Source organism: Symphalangus syndactylus, chromosome 15 (assembly GCF_028878055.3).
Source record: "Symphalangus syndactylus isolate Jambi chromosome 15, NHGRI_mSymSyn1-v2.1_pri, whole genome shotgun sequence".
NCBI classification, from domain to species: domain Eukaryota; kingdom Metazoa; phylum Chordata; class Mammalia; order Primates; family Hylobatidae; genus Symphalangus; species Symphalangus syndactylus.
Window position 1 is genome coordinate 96,631,398 of NC_072437.2, and position 17,721 is coordinate 96,649,118.

Here is a 17,721-nt window from a genome sequence, read left to right on the forward strand (position 1 = left end):
TTTTTAGGATTCAATAAGATAAAATTTAACAAAGGTGTTCTGTAAACCATTTAAGGGAGTTTAAGTATTCATATCAAAGATTTAGGCAGACTGTAATAAAAAAGTAGCCTACGAAAGACTTGTTTTTAAAATGCATCACATCTAGTTTTAGTAGTCAAGACAATTTTAGTATTGATGACCTAATGAGTTACTTTATAAAACAGATGGCCCATATAAATTAATAAACAAATTTAAGATGATTACTGGCTGGGCAAAGTGGCTCACGCCTGCAGTCTCAGCACTTTGGGAGGCCAAGGCAGGTGGATCACCTGAGGTCAGGATTTCGAGACCAGGGTGGCTAACATGGTGAAACCCCGTCTCTACTAAATACAAAAATTAGCCAGGCATGGTAGTGCATGCCTGTAATCCCAGCTACTTGGGAGGCTGAGGCAGGAGAATCGCTTGAACCCGGGAGGCAGAAGTTGCAGTAAGCTGAGATTGTCCCACTGCACTCCAGCCTGGGCAGCAGAGTGAAACTCCATCTCAAAAAAAAAAAAAAAAAAAAAAAAAAAGATTACCGAGAGAAACTGGATACTTTGCTTAGAGAAAACAAAATAGTATCTGATTTCAGTTTCCTTCTAACCCTATAGGCTACTTCTTCAATCTTATTCTAACCTGTATCTAGTTCTGCTTAAGTTTTATTTTCTAACTTCTAAAAAATTTTGCAATGTAGATAATATAAAAAGTTTTTAGGTCCTTTCACAAACTATTTTGGGTTACTTGCAATTCTCATTTACACCTCTGGAACTAGAGTAGATATTTGGGCAGGAAGAGAGCATGAGTTACGTTATCCTTCTCCCCAGTGAGCTGCTTGTTTTCTTTCTTCGAATGACATCACCTAATTACACATTAGAGCAGTAGACAGGCCAAGGGAAATCTGAGAAATCCTTGCCCCAGCCCCCCACAACCCACTTATGGCCAGAGTTTCCTTAGAAGTACCTGGAACATAACAGTTTTTCTGTCTTTGTGCAGAAGTGATAATAGTAACTTAAATGGCTTACCAAAGAAAGCTTTTTGTATTTATTACTATTGTTTAGGAATCTCCCAGAGACAAGACTATGGAACATAGAAGCAAAAGCAGTGCATTTGGGATATTAAGGTAATTGGAGACACAAAAGCAAAGCACCTAAAGTTAGAAGAAAGATATCAGAAAATAATTTCCTTTTTGCTTTTAGATTCCTGTAGCCAATATTAAGTAGTGAAGTAAAGCAGTCCACTTTATAAATTCAGATGCTCTTCTGCAGCAAAATTATATTCAATCAACAAGGAAGCCTAACTCTCTGTTTTTCCTGCAGGCTCGGCCGGTGGATTACCCTAAGGACTACCTTTCTCATCAAGTTCCCATATCGTTCCACAAACACTGGAACATCGATCCAGTGAAGGTGTATTTCACGTGGTTGGCACCCAGTGATGAAGACAAAGCCAGGCAGGAGACACAGAAAGGTTTTCGAGAGGAGTTATAAATCAGAGTGACCTGTGAGCATAGCCTGCGCAGGGAATGAACTGGAGACTGTGGCCTCATCCCACTGTGCTGTGCTCACAACACTTGTGTCTGCCACATGGCGTTGGATGCTTCCTGACTTTAGGGGGAGATTTTATGTATGGTATTTTTTGACAGAGGAAGAAAAGGGGTCATAGGAGAAACATTTTTTTTTCTGGGAAAAATCACTTGCTTTTGACTTATGCAGTTGTTTTAACACTTAGTGGTGACTGTGTATTCTCCAAGCTGTGATACAGCAGTTTTTTTTATTGTCACAGGGAAATAAATGGTACCAGAAGTCCCTTTCCTGTTCTGTCTCTTCATTATAATGGAAGTTTCAGTTGGACATGAGCCTGGAGAGATGTGACTGTCTACAGTTCTATTTGTATATATAACAAGAAGAGTGAAAGTCTTTTGACATGGATATTGTGAATGGTATGAACTTTTAAACCGTATTATTGATGATGAAAATTATTTCCTGGGAACTCAGTAGGAATAATACCATATTAAGGAATAATACTGTACATAAAACATCATGAAACTCTAGATATGAAATCCCCTGAAGTCTGTAATCATGGTGGTTATGTTTTGTCTATTCTTTCGCTGTTTGTGCCTCATAAAAAGAGAATGAGGTCTTCTCCTAGAGCTTCGTGTGGCTTTGGAAGTTCATCTGTGTTTTATTTCTCCCTGAAGCCCTATCTTTATGGCCTACTTGTAACATGAAAGTAGTAGATGCTGCCAGAAAATAGTGTCCTCAATATTTTAAAACAATGTTGACGTGTTTTGTTCAAGTCAGCAAGCTCTATGTGAGTCTCAGGAAGTGAATTAAATTTGGACCTTATGTTTTACTCGTTTTTTTTTTTTTTTTTGAATGTTACTTAATGACTCTCTCCTGACTCAGAAGAGAAACCCCTTGTGGAAGGACAACATGGTGATCAGGCAATTTCTCTGGGTTCCCAAAGAATGACATTTGAACACAGTATTTTGAAACAGCTCTAGTTTTCAAATTATATCTTTAATATATAGTAACGTAACATATTCAGTATTAATGTATAAAAAGCACTCTAATTATATAATTCAGTTTTTGTAAAGGTATTTGCATAAAATTTGATTTAATATGTCTTAAACTAATTTTGGTATAGTAAATTACTTTTTTTCTTCTTAATAAAAACTGTTACTCATTAACTTTGCTTATAATGCTTTTTATAGCCAAGCACAGAATTTAAAGCCATACCACCAAAAGTACCTGTGTATGTTAATATGTTTTTCTTGTAGCGTAGATTTGACTCATTTCCAAAATGATGCAATAGTATTAGTATTTACCATTTTTCCAAATTAGCAACTACCAGAACTCGTATGTTGCAGTGATAACACAATGCATTGGATTCAGTTTTGTGAAAGTGGATTTTGTGGCCATCCAAACGATGTATCAGGACTGATCAACTGATGAGAGGCTCCAGAAGGATTTCTAGATCACATCAAGCCTCTACTGATGGCCTTAGCTTTGTTCAGTCATTGTAACTGGGATTGTTCTCATTGCTGCTGTGGTAGTCACCTTCATGTCATCTATAATAGTACTCCTGGAGAGCCCTGGCTGCCTACACCAGTGGAAAAGAGTCTCCAGTTCTGCTCCAGCCTACTAACTGTTACCACTGAGAGAACAACATGTTCATTTGACAGGATTGAAGCTGGCATCCGTATATGAAGATCCTTGTCAAGCTTTCTTCTGTGGTCTGATCAGTGCCTTCTGCTGATACCGGGGCACCTCCTCTGGTACTTTTAAGTATTTTGTTAATTATGTTTACTTTTTGGAATGGTGTAAGCCTAACCACAAATAAAAGATCTTTGCCTAAGTTTTTGATTTCTCAAATATTGTGTTCATTAGTCTAGACTAGGAATGGGGAGGGGAAATTGGGAAAAGGAATGAATGAAATCAGAGAAAAAAGTCAGCAGCTCGGTAAATACAGTTTAAAGAGAGAATAATTACTTCAGAGCTACCCTTTTAAGAGAAAACCATCAGAAATTGACAATGTTTATATAAAGTTTATAAAGCCATTATGTTTTATTATATAACAAATCAGAGATGTTATTTTAGAATCGATTCCCATCTAAAGAACTCAATTTTGAGTCTGACATTTCCAGGACCAGATATTGTCTTATTCACATTTCCTTTGCTTTGAAATAGGGCTTTCCTTCCAAATGGCTATTTTTAGGCTAGGGATGTTAACATCAGGGATTTGTGTGTGGAATAACTGGAATGTCATTTTGGCTTTTAAGCCATTTCTGATGATATAGCCAAAGCAGGTTGTCTGACTATGTAGGATTTTTACATCTTGCAACTAAATCAGAAATCTAGACATGAAAATAACCTTTCTAGAATGCCTAGGAGCAGAAAACAATAATAGCATGCTAAATTACAAATGACGCTACGTATAGGTATGTAAACATCAGTGCTCTCTGCATTTCTGGGTTTATTGAAGACCTCTTGTATATTTCCTCAAGAATTAATATAACTGACATCTTTAAGAATGTTTCTATTGTCTTCCATTCATAATCAGAGATGTAATTTCTATAGACTAAATAAAGTCTTTATTATATAATTAAAAGTTGAACACTTTCTTACAAAGAAAACTCTAGGCCCAGATGGTTTCATCGGTGATTTTCTCCAGGCATCCAAAGATGAAATACTGTGTTTATGGAACATAAACTCTTTCAGAGCATAATGAAAAAGGAAACATTTCCCAACTGAATTTATGAGACACAAATTTCTCTGACACCAAAACTTGACAAAAGAAAATCACAGACTAACACCTTTCATGAGCATAAAAGACAGTGATCCTAAACAAAACGATCAGCAATATGTAAAAAGAGGATACATTAAAAAGGATAGTAACTCATGACCAAATGGGTTTATTCCAGGGATACAAGGCCACTGTAACATTCAAAAATCAAGTAATTCACCACATTAATAGAATGAAGGAGAAAAACTATAACCATTTTAATAGCTGTGCAAAAAAGGAGGATAAAAAGCATTTGACAGAATTCAGCAGCCAACTTTGTAATTCTCAGAAACTAGGTAAATTCGTCAATATAATAAAGAGTATCTACAAAAAAAGTATCATAAATACCTAATGCTTTCATATTGAATTATTTCTCCCCCTAAATTTGGAGGAAGACTAGAATGTTTACCATCACTACTTCTTTTCAACATCGTTTAGGAGATCCCAGTCAGGGGAAAGAAAAGAAAATTATATAAAGAGTAAAGAGAAGTAAAAAGATATTTACACATGACTGCATACAAACAGAATCCAAAGTATCTTATAATGAAATTAGTAAGATCACTAGATACAGGACTGATATAAAAAATAATTGTATTTCTACATACTAGCAACAAACAATTTGAAAATTAGGAAAACAATGTTATTTACAATGGTTTAAAAATTTTAAATACTCAGGAAATAGATCTTAAATGTTACCACCACCACCAAAAAAAAAAAAAAAAAAACTGCAGGAATGGATGGATATGCTACTTAGCTTGATTGTGGCAATTGTTTTACAATGTATACATACAATCATGTACGCTAAGTATATACACTTTTTATATGTCAAGTATACCTCAGTAAAGCCAGAAAGCATTAGCAAATAGCTAGAAATATCTAGAAATAGTTGCAAGAGCTCTACACTGAAAACCAGAAAATCTTGAGAGAGATTAAAAAGGAACTAAGTAAGGTTTATCATTTTATGTACTGAAATGTTCAATATTGCTATGACTACAGTTATCTCAAATTGATGTATAGATTTATTTCCAGTAAAAACCTGAGGCTTTGTATGTAAAAATTGACAAATTGGTTCAAAATATAGAAGGAAATGCAAAGGACCTAGAATAGCCAAGCCAATTATGATGACAAAATTCGAAGATTTACAAGAACAGATTTCAAGACCTACCAAAAAACTACTGAAGTGTCTTACTGGCATGACGATGGGAGTTAGATAAATTGAACAGAATCCATACATACATGATCACTTAATGTAAGACAAAGGTGATACATGCAATTCATGAGGGAAATGAGCTATTCAATAAATGTAGAGGAATTAGATATATGGAATAATATGAAGCAACTACTAACTCGGATTACAGACATTATATTCAAAGATTAAGCTATAAAGCATCTAAGAACAGTGCTTTTCAACTGGGGCCTTTTAGCCCTGGGAGACATTTGGCAAGATTTTTGATTGTCACAACTGGAAGGAGGTGCTACTGGCATCTGATGGGTAGGCCAGAGATGCTGTTAAACACCCTGCAATGCATAGGAGAAGAATTAACAAGGAATTATCTAGCCTCAAATTTCAGTATTGCCAAGGTTGAGAAACACTAGTCTAGAGGAAAACCAGACTAAAATATCTTCATGATCTTAGGTAAGCAATGAATTATTAAACAGGTAATAAAAAGCCGCTATCTAGGCCCAGTATGGTGGCTCACATCTGCAGTCTCAACATTTTGGAAGGCTGAGGCAGGAGAATTGCTTGAGGCTAGGAGTTCGAGACCAGCTTAGGCAATGTAATGAGACCCTGACTCTACAAAACAACAACAACAAAACGCTATCTACAAAATTAAAAAGTGGATACATTTGATTTTATTTTAAATAAAACACTTTTTTTCTATCAAAGGAAAAGGCAAGTTACAGACTGGAGAAGATATGTATATCTGACAAGGACTCTGTGGCAGACAACTCTAAAATAGTCCCCGTGACCCTGACTCCTGGTATTCATACCCTTGTGTAATCCTCTCCCCTTGAGTTTTCATGGGACCTATGTGACTTGATTTTAACCAATAGGATATGGCAAAAGTGGTGGGATGTATGTGATTATGTGTACGTGAATCTGTTCCATAAGCCTGTAATATTCATCTCATGAGGAGATACTCTTCCTTGTTGGCTTTGAGGAAACAAACAGTCATGTTGGGAAAGCCCACATGGCGAGAAACTAAGGGTAACCTGTAGGCAACAGGCAGCAAGAAGCAGACTGGAAAGCGGATATACCACAAGGGACTGAACACTGCCACCACATGAGTTTGGAAGAAGATCCTTCCTCATTTGAGCAAAAGATGAGACCACAGCCCTGGCCAACCTATCTATTGCAGCTGTGTGAGAGATCCTAAAGCAGAGGACCCAGCTAAGCCATGCTGAGACATTCGACCCACAGAAACTGTCAAATAACAAATGTATGTTTGTTTATACCCCTAAGTTTGTGGTAATATTGCTATGCAGCAGTAGATAATACAGGTTCATAGCCAATACAGCTCCTACAAATCTGAGGACACAACGCAGTCAAAAGTGTCCAAAATACTTGAACAAGCACCTCACAAGAGAGGAAATACAAATGGCCAATACATGTATTTTGAGTGTTCAACATCATTAATGAGATCACACATAAACCCATCGAGAGACATGCTATGCAGTTACAACAATGACAAAATTAAAGAGACTTGATACTTTTGAGTGTTGACAAAAATGTGAAGCATGTATTGGGAACTATATGTCTAACTCACAGGAACGTTGGATAGTTTAAATTTAGTACAGGGACACAGGCAACATTCAACAGCTTTTATTCTTATAAAATAAAGTCCTACAGTTACTAAGATGCACAGGAGGGGCTTGCTTAACTCATGCTCTTGTGCTCTCTTTGTTTTCATTTGAACATTTTTTAATGTAAAACAAAATATACACAAAAATGCATAAATCTAGGCAGTTCAACAAATACTTTTAAAGACAGCACTTGTGTGAATTTTCAAGGAAAGGACAACATTAGTGATATCCAAGGAGTCTCTTGTAGGTCCCACTCCTCCGTTTACTTCCCTCTCTGCCCCTCCCCTGCCTGCCCTGACCCCCTCCTCTCACACAGCTTCCAAATAGACTAGAGCTGGCTTGGCTTTTGGAAAAAGCCTTCTCTGGCAGTGAGCAGCAATCCCTGTAGCACAGGATGCTGAGCATTGGAGGATGGCAGAGGCGCTAACAGACGAGCCTACCTGCCCCCTCCCATTTCCACCTCCCACACAGCAGTGCGTCAGTGCCCCACAGGCCGCGGTCTCCCTCCAGGGCTAAGGGATAGCTGTGTGTGCTGAGAGGAACAGGCACCCAGGGGAGTCGGGGGCCAACCGCTTTTTATTTCTATGCCTCCTGACTGACTGTCTTTCCTAACCCCTTCAGAGACCAAATTCCGTTGCTTCTTTTTCTCATGATGCCTCTGATGGCAGTGACTGCTACCATCATTCCAGCTGTAGCAGGGAGGTGCAGCTGGAGCTGCATATTCCATAGAGCCGGGGTGGGGGGGCGCTGCCCCTTCTGAGTTTGGAGGGGAGCTCTCTGTGCCACTGGAGCCGCCCAAACCACAGGTGCAGACCCAGGCCTCCTGCTCTGCGGAGCAGGTACAGCCGCCCAAACTGTGGCTGTGGATTGGCACCTCCCTGTGCTCTTGGGGGAACTTGGGAACAGGCAGGATCTGCCTTCCTACCACAGATGCAGACCTGGACCTCCCACTCCATGAAGCAGGCAGGAGACTGGGACAAGTGGTAGCCCTGCCTCTTCTAAGTTGGCAGGGTGGGAGCTCCCGGGTGCAGCTGTGGCTGTCCTCCGAGGCACAGGACCCTAGCATCTCCACAGCCTGCACCCTTGGGGGCCCCAGGAAGGAACCCCCCTCAACCCCACCATCCCTGCGGGCTCTGGGGTGTCTGCTCCCACTGCCTGGCCTCTTTGCTCTGGGCGCCTGCTCAGATATCTGAAAGGGTGATTGGGGCGGAGCCCTAGGGCCATGAGTGACAGCAGAAGGCAGATTGATTTCTGGCCAGAAGTGGGCGGGTGCCCAGTAAGGTCCCACCTTCAGGCCAGGGAGAGCATGAAGGTTGGGGGCCTGGCTGCCAGTCCCACTGACTGGAGCGGGGACTCATGTTGCCTCTTCCATGGCCACCCATGGATCAACTGGCATGCACTTCCTCCCCTCTGAGGTCCGTAAAAGCCATTGGCTCAGCCAGGGCAGGGCAGAAGATGACCAGAGGCAGAAGAGGGCAGAGAGATGGGACAACCAGCTGCAGAGATGACTTGCCAGCAGAGGGGAGCCACTCTGTCTGCTTAGAGGTTCAGAGACCTGCAGAGACCTTCGAATGACTTGCCTGTGGAGATGAGCCATTCTCTCTAGGGCCTCCTCTCTGATGAAAACCCAACACTGCACAACCTGCTAACAGACACTCCTCTGAGCTGTTCTAACACTAAGTAAAACAGTTCCTCTTCTTTGCCCTTCACTTGTCTGTGTTCCTGGAAGCAGGACAAGAACTCGGGCAAAGACACCACAGTCACAGAGGTTTCCGGCCAGAAAAATTGACACCCCCAGAGATCCTGTGAACATTTTGGGGGCTTGTTTGGGATCTGTAGAAGGGTAAAAACAATTCTGTCCTGTTTTTTGGATACTCTAAACTCCACAATAGTCAAAATGAAGGAAAAATACTGGGCCTCTGTCAGCCAGTTAGAAGTGACTAGGGCAGTTGCAGGACTTAAGACACAGAGGACAGGCTTGATGGGGAGGACATTATCAATCGCCCATCACCCTTGGGTGTTGGGAATGTTGGCTTTGTTCCAACCCAGTTTCCCTTCCTGGAGGTCTACCCATTGCATGGGACTGGAAGGAGGCCCTGGGGCAACTGAGGGTATCTGGCCAAGACCACACCTCAGTGTTATCCAAAATCATCTGAACTAACTCCAGTCCCCAACTGCCCGTCGGCATTAGGACCTCCATTCTTTCCTATTGTTTATTTCTTGCTTTCTTTGGTGGCTGTCGTGGTTCCTATCTCTTTTCTATACAGTGTTAAATAAATGTTAAGGATGTTTGTTGCAAACCAGGGATGTTACTGCCTAGAAAGAGCATTTAGCTTACTCATTGAAAGTATAAAATAGAAGATTGAGTAGCACAAAGCAAAGTGTGCCTTGGTATCTGTAAGTAAACTCATGGTAAAAATGTCCTTGTAGTTTACTTGGTTGCCAACTTAGTGCCAAGCACCTTGAGGCACAGAAAAGAAGCATTGCCTCAGGAAGGAAGCTTTTCTATAAACACGAGGGCAAATGGTCCAAGATCCATTATGTGCAGGCCTTCTTTGTCTTGCAGTGTAACCCTAACCCAGACCTTTGCTGACATTGTAGGATTGATTCAGCCCTCCTAGTGGCCATCTCAGGAGAGGTTACAAGGGCAATCCCAGGGAAGCAGGGAAGCAAACCCCAGAGCTACCTCCAGCGGGGGAATCAATCTTCTCTGCTCCTCCCTATCCAGGTTATCTTTCAAGTTTACCCCAGCCTAGGAATCCTGGTTTTAGGCAGGTCCCAGTCTCAACTGCCCCTACAACAGATGCCTGGTGAGTATGGCCCCATTAAGGTCCAGGTCACCTTTTCTCTTCAGGACTTAAGGCAAATTAAGGGGAATCTTGGCAGGTTTTCAGACAGCCCTGATAGGTATATAGAGGCTTTCTAGAACTTAACGCAAATATTTAAACTCTTCTGGAAGGATGGCCATGTTCCTTTTTGAATCAAACCCTGAAAAGTAGGCCCTTCTCAGCAAGTGGGAAAGAATGTTGGGGATGAGTTTTATTTACATCTTGCATAGGGCCAGGGAAACAGCAGAACCTCATCCACTTGGAAGAATAGCAGTACCATTGGAGGACCCTAATGGGACCCCAGTGATGAAACGGGACAATGGAAGGAAAAACTTTCAGGTGTGTATATTAGAAGGCTTGTGAGGGACTGGGACTGGGCCTCTCAATTGCACTGGGCTATCCATGGTAGATCAGGGATTGGATGGGAGTTCCAGTATCTTCCTGGAAAGGCTAAGAGGGGTCTTGGTAAACACACCCCTCTATCTCCTGATTCAATAGAGGGATAGCTGGTCCTAGGAGATCAGGCAGCCCCTCGTATCAGGAGGAAGCTACAGAAATAAGCCATAGAATCAGGAAGTACCTCCTGAAAGTGGCCACCTTGGTCTTGTACAATAGGAATCAGGAGGCCCAAGAGAGGGAAAGGCGACTCAAGAAAAAGGCAGAGGCTGTAATAGCCACCTTGCAGGCTCACAAACCCCAGAATTCTTAAGATGCACCGGTTGACCTCTGCAAATGTAAACCATTGGAGGGTGGACTATTCCCAAGACACGGGTCACTGGGTCCAGGGCCAGTGTCCCAAATGGAGCAGCAGGGCTGACGGGTCCCAGGGTTCCTTTTCCTGGCTTTGGGGATTCAGATCATCATTGCCATTTAGGAGCCCAGGGTGATTCTGGGGATTGAGGGGAGGAGGATGGACTTCCTCGACTCGAGTGAGCCTTCCAGTTCTCCTCTCCGACCTATGCCCCCCTTTTAGCATAACCGTGAAGGGGTCAGGAAAAGGTCAACCTCTTAGTTGTCACCTTCTCAGGCCAGGTCCCCAATTCCTGGGACTCCCTTTGTCTCCTTTGTTTGAGGACCTGGCCCCACAGCTTCACCTGCTTGTGTTAGGGAGGCAACAGAGAGCGGCCCCTACCAGTTGCTAGATGCAATTTGGCAAGGGCCATCTAGGACTAATTTAAAGGGTTCATACATCCTCCTGAGGTGCCTTTTTATCACAACACCTCTAGGGTCTTTCCCCTGGCCCCTAGCAGCATGCTTGCAGAGAGGCATGGCTGCTTGTCTCTCGGTAGATTGCCTATGTTTCAGATAGAAAATGAAATCCTTGTCAGACATGCTATTGAATCTATCCTTGAGTGTATGAATTCTCAAGTTTGGTTGCATCTTGTTTAGACTTTGTTCTCAAGTATTTCAAAAATGGCTGGCTTTGTTCTATAGGATAACAAGCTCCTCTAGTTCGAAAAGCTTCCCACTTCATTTGTTGATTCCGTATTAATGTAGTGCCTCTGTGAATGCCAGGGCAGGATTGGGAGCACAAGGCTCAGGTCTTGCCATTTGGAGTAAGATTGTCTAGACAGGGCAGGGCTTGGCTGTGAATCTATCAAGACCACCCTGGCCCCTTGCCCTGTGCACAATCCCCAGTAGTCACTTCACAAACATGTTGGTTTAATTCAACTTCAGGACCTCCTGGGTGACTTGAAACAGGAGATTCTCGGTCACTTCTGGCTGGATAGTGACCCCAATGGTATAAATTTTTGATTTTGGGAATTCTGTAGGAGGTAATCTTAAGAATTTAATATGGCAAATCCCTCATTCTCATGACCCATCCAGGTAGCACTTCTACAAAGGCATAGTGAGACAGGTGACACACCAGCTGTCTGCATACAGCCATGTAAGCCTCTGAGGGACAAGAACCAAGCAGGGGTGCCAACCCTGCCCAAAGCATCAGGAGGCCCAGGGAAGCCACCCAGGGGAGTCCTCGCATCAAGGTCAATGTTTGAGCATTCACTCCAGTATATCCTGGGCACACCTAATAATTACTCAGAGACATCAATCTAAATGAGGGCTTTTTTGAGGAACACAAGCCTTAAACTACAGTAAATTCTTAGTAAAAACCTACTGGATTAAAGTTGAGTTATTTAAGGATATACTTTTTTGGCATTAAGACAGCTTAAAATGGAATTCAGATCATTTACCAGATATGTTGGCAATAACCAATAACCCACAAAATATTTGTATTCTTACTATATGTGAGTCTGCATTTCAGGAGCTGAAAGCTTAAGCTTAGAGGTAGAGAGATAATGTATCCAAATGCAAAATGATTTTTCTGTGGAACTACAGAAAGTACCATGATGCTTTTTCCAAGGGCCCACAGAGACTGTCAAGTCTATTAAAAATTGCGTTGGTGAATTGTATTTCATTGTTTCCCTAGATTATCTTCCTATTAATTTAGCAAATAAGGAAGTTAAAGACCTCTTTAGAGAATTAAATATCTTGTTAATGTTACTGTATGATCTTTTACATAGTCAAGACCAAGCCAAAACAAACAAAGACAGATATGGGGCAACCACATTTTATCTCATTAGTGAACAATGAAAGGCATCCAGAGAGGAGGCCAGAGCACTCTACCATAGTAGAGTTGCCTTTGATTTGAAATAGAATTTATTTTCTAACGTCAAACATTCCAACTCACTTGGTGAGGGGGAGGAAGGTGGTCATCAAGACAAAAATTTGACAGTGTTTAGACTTCCAGGTTACATGCTGGTGTGTGGTATCACTACAGAATTTGTAGTGTATAATGGTAGCAGTTAAATCTTATTCTTTATACCACCTGAAACACATATTCTTACATGAGTGTGTGCAAACAGGAGCATGTGTGTTTATGAAATAAAGTCTACATTAGGAGTAAGCGGGAGCAGGAGAGGAGGGAACAAAATGCCAAAGAGCATACTGAATTAAATGCTTTTCAATATAGTTGGAAAGCAGAGGAGACGTGTGGCTTGTAAGCCAAAATAACGAATTTGGACTTCATCCTAAGAGCAATGGGGGACTTTTAAGCCATTTTCAATAGGGAAGAGACATAATCAGATTTGCATTTTGCAGAGATACTTTGATCTGCATTGTGGAGAATAGATTGGAGTGGCAAGGGACAGGGAGCTGTGGGTGCGATTAGAAGAGCATCACAGTTGAAAATGGTAAGAGGGTATGTGCTCTCCTTCAATGTCTACATTTCTGGAAATCACATACTAAGAAGACGAAGTCCTCTTGGTAAACTTTATCCAGTGGATCCTGACTTCAGGATGGAAAACACTCTGTCATAGGCTCTTGCTGCAATGCTGTCCAGCGTCTGTCCAGAACATAGATAGGATTTAGGATATGATCATTGTGTGCATGACTACTTCTCAAAGTGTCTTTGAATCAAATAGGTTGTATGTTAAGGATAACAAACCCTGATGTCTTTTGATATTTCTGGCAAGCAAGTAATAGCGCAAGAGCCAGGAATCTTCATAATCTCCAAGTCTGGCTGAGTGGTTGAATTCATGGCTTATTTTCGCTTTGAAAAAAGTTGGATTTCTCAGTAGGATGAACTTACTGTAACTAGGAAGGCTTGTATTTTTTAGCCATGTTTTGAAAGACTGAGGAATGCTAGGAGAGAATATGAGAAAAGGTCACCCCAAGACAATGTACAAGTTTGGGATCGAAGGCTTTCTTCAGTCAAGAGGAGTATAGCATTCATTTTAAGGCTTTTTTTTTTTTTTAAGTTTCAAGGTGCACTGACAGTATACACTGTGTTTGGGTTCTGATGTACACTACTACCTATATTATGTAAATATTTATTATATATATCCTAGGAATCATTGGTAAGAATGATCTAAAATGCTACAGTAGCTTTCTTCATACTTTAAAAATCATTCTGCTTTCAATTCTTCAATTACCCACAATATATCGTTCTATTTTCTTAATTCCTAAGGGAAATCACTGAAGAGGAAACTCGATTGGATTTCTTTAGAGAAGACAGACTTTTAGGACATAATTTGGCACCGAAGAGACATCCACAAAAACAAAAGCTGTATTGAGCTACCTATTCTGTTTTCTCCAAAACTCCATTTTTAAATTTTAATAAACACAATTTGTCTACCTAAAATAAGAATGGCTAGAGAGGTTCTAACTGTTGTACTCACTCACTAAAGGTGTATCTTTAGGCCACTGGTTTTTTTTCCTTTCATGGCTTTTCAGTCCACCTCAGTGGGACGGACTCATGCACCAATGTCCAGAACCCTTCTACTGGCCGTTGGTTCATGTCTGCAAAACTGGCTTCAGTTACCTCCTGCCTGAGAGTGAGTCATGCACAACACAGTTGATGTAGGTCAACTGACTTTGAACACTGAAGGTAGTTAAAAGATGGAAAAGTGCCTGGTTAGAGATAGATGTGGCAGGTTTAGAAAGAAAACTTAAGGTGGGTATATTTTCAAAGGGGTTGGTTGGTATGCCTTCTATTCATATATGTATACAAAGACAGGGTCTTGCTCTGTCTCCCAGGCTGGAGTGCAGTGGTGTGATCCTAGCTCACTGCAACCTTGGACTCTTGGGCTCAAGCAATCTTTCTGCTTCAGCCTCCCAAGTAGCTGGAACTACAGGTGTGCGCCACCACACCCAGCTAATTTTTAAATTTTTTGTAAAGATGGGGCCTCACTGTGTTGTCCAGGCTGGTCTCTAACTTCACCTCAAGTGATCCCCTGGCCTCTTCTTCCTAAAGCGCTGAGATTACAGGGGTGAGCCACTGCATCTGGTGTCTATTTCCACTAGATTTTAATTGAATATTTACTATAGAGCTGTATGGGTAATACTGTGTCTGGTAACATGAGGGGTATAAAAGTAATCTAAGAACCATCCCTCTTGCCCTAAAAAACTTACAACATAAGACACATATGAAAAGTTAAATAATAAAAGGCTGTATACAACCACAATAAATGAAGTTGATTTGGGGGAGTATGCAGCGAGGTGTGGGGAGCCCAGGTGCCTTTGAAGGAGAAATGAAGCAGGTGGGGTAATAAAGTGATTTACAAGAAATTATGGCAGAAGAACGTTTTACAGGCAGAGGAGATGTTTCCCAGAAGACAGAAGGAACAGCAATATAAGCAAAATCAGAGATATGAGAGTGTTTCGTTTAGTATCAGACCTCACTGATAAGCTCTGAATTATTAGCATAACAGGGAGGGAGGAAGAGACAGGAGGTGACATTAGAAAGCTTGGACCAGATCACAAAAAATCAAAAATATTCATGCCAAGGATTTAACTTGTTGACAATGGGGCTTCATCTAAGCTTTTAAGTGGGGAAATGTCACACAACTTATAAGACATTTTTTATAAAAAAAAATTAAAAATAATTTAAAGTAATCAAAAGAAAGGAAAACATGACAAAATGAGGCTGCTCTGGTGTTAGAGATCAGTGTCCTTTTCATAGCTGAGAAGATCTGTATTCAATGCTGTTCAACATGCTAGGAAATACGATGGTAATGAAAACAGATAAGAAGTGCCCTTCACTGGGCTGTCTTTTTGGGGGTCCTGAATGTCTTGGGAGCAAGTGACCTAATGAGCTACAGAAGTCAAGAGACACACAAACATCAGTGTCAGGAGCTTTGAAGGGCCATGCAGAACTGGCAGGTATTATACAGCAGAGTGCAGAGCTAACACTGCCTGAGGCTGACACCTCAGTGACTCCTCTTGGTCTCTTTTGCCCCTACTTCTAATCATTAGAGCCACAGAGTTCTCAGGGCTTACCCACTGCAGCTTTCTCGCAACTTCTCGGAAATCTAGATAAAATACTGAGGTTAGAATGTCAGTGGCCAGTCCAAACTCACCTGACAGATCACCGCAGAATAAGAACCGAAACCTGTGAGCTTTCCACAGTGTCACGAGGCCTTTGCCAGAGGTGTGAACTTCCACCCGAGGGATTCTCCAGGAAACCGGAATTTCCAAATTCTGCACCTGCCTCTATAGGTTGCAGTGTCTACTTTTCCCTCTTAACTTTAACTGACTTTGGAGTTCAACACCCTGACTACCCCACCTTCGAGGCCCTTCTCCTGTAAGCACTAAGCTCTGTTAGCTGGGTCCTGCTGGCCTTCTGAAAAGGACAAAAGGGGGGCCAGCAAAAAACTCAGCCAGGTCATGGCTGGCAACAGGTTGGGCCTCAGGACACTGGGAGGGGCAGGTTAAGAAACAAAATGACTAGAGGTGGTCAGTGGAGTCTAGGGGCTGGCCTGAGGGCCTGCTCTATAGAGGTTTGCTTTAATCACAGGCACAAAAGTGACCAAATATATTTGTCATTGGTGACTACGGCAAGAGTATGTATGGGATGGGAGGCTGGAGAGATGCTCATTGTCACTCGTTGTATGAGGAATGGATGGGTATACACATTTTAGACTAAAAGGGGAAAGTTCACCTCTAATTTCAAGCAGGAGCTTTTTATGTTAAAATGTAAACCTCATCCCCCACCTCCTGCCCTTTTTTTTTTTTTTTTTTTTTTTGTCCAACAGAGTCTTTCTGAGTTTGTATTTAGCTGTTGAGATTAGTTTAAAAAACACCTCTCTGATGACCACAGCATGTAGGAAGAAGCTGGGTCTGAAAGAGAAAATGCAATTGCCAAAGAGAACACAGAAACAGGCGCAGCAGGCTTGGGCTGGCCTGACAGGTCTCTAGTGGCCACTGCAAACTTCACTAGCCCCAGTGGAGAGAGGCAGAGCTTCCTGTGAATCCAACGACAACATTGCACTCCGAGACTGTTCCTCCAGCACCCGCCTAGGCAAAGTCCAGGTCTCAGAAATAAGGACACCACTGCAAGAAGAGGACCCCCAGTGACAATCTGCTCCATGGGACACGAGGAAGAGGATTGAGACCTAACTGGGATGTTTCCCTCCCCGCTCTGGCTAAGGCTTACCATCTATTTCATAGCATGGAAAAATTCCAGGCTCATAGCAGCACGCATCATACAAACCTTTTAGTTTCCAGCAAGTTTCATTTGTCAGAGAATACATACACTTCACATTTACAGTGACCTAGTAATTCTCTCTCCTCCTGCTTCTTTTCCCAGCAAAAATTCTGTTTTACCCCCTCATGATCCCCCTTCCAAAACGTTCCTCGGGATTTCTAGGTATGTTTTCATTTGGGATCTGAATGCCCCCTTCTACTAGATCACTTTGCTCCCAGAAGCACCTGGAGGGAGGCATGGCCACTTCCGTCATGTGCCTGACAGACCCCCTTCCTCCATTCTCCTGCTCCATTCGCCTCACAGAGGCCACTCCCCAGCTGCCACCAGCTCCCCTGGATCACCCCTCTGTTGGCACTGGATTGCACATGGCACGGTTCCTTTACAGCCCAGCCCTCTCCTTTCTGGAGCATACTGCACTGAGGCGGGGGAAGCCAGACAAGCACTACCCAGCCTCCCAGGGAGCCGCCCACCCCTGCTGCCTGGCCGACGTGCTTTGCTGCTCTGTTGTGCCCTTGGATAAACTTCTTTATTCATAAGGATTTTCTCCTGGAACTGCTCTACTTTTTCCCTTCAGTCTGATTCCTTTCTGGGACACTCAGTCCAGCAGAAATATCTGAATATCGTTGGTTTCAAACACCCTTGTGGAGTTCCTGCTCCTTCAGGTTCATCAAGAGATGTGGCTGGACACCGTGTCAGTGGCAGTTAAGAGCTTTCCCAAAGTTCTGTGACAGTTAAGAAGCCATTTGTCTGCAGCAGGGAGGCTGACCTCTGGGTCAGAGGTCATGACTTCTAAGGTTTCTCGGC

General features: G+C 42.2%; 1 protein-coding gene across 4 annotated transcripts in view; it reads left to right on the forward strand.

Annotated features, from left to right (window-relative positions):
• B3GLCT (beta 3-glucosyltransferase) overlaps positions 1–3,372 on the forward strand; it is a 128,508-nt gene extending 125,136 nt beyond the window's left edge. For 3 of the 4 annotated variants that reach the window (XM_063618868.1, XM_055244377.2, XM_055244374.2), the window contains one exon: positions 1,335–3,372. In XM_063618868.1, coding sequence (XP_063474938.1) covers positions 1,335–1,502 — 168 coding nt within the window. In that variant the 3' untranslated portion in view covers positions 1,503–3,372. Of the gene's footprint in view, positions 1–1,076; positions 1,139–1,334 lie in introns of all 4 variants that reach the window. The other variant, XM_055244376.2, reaches the window with a different exon arrangement.
• Positions 3,373–17,721: the final 14,349 nt, after the last annotated feature.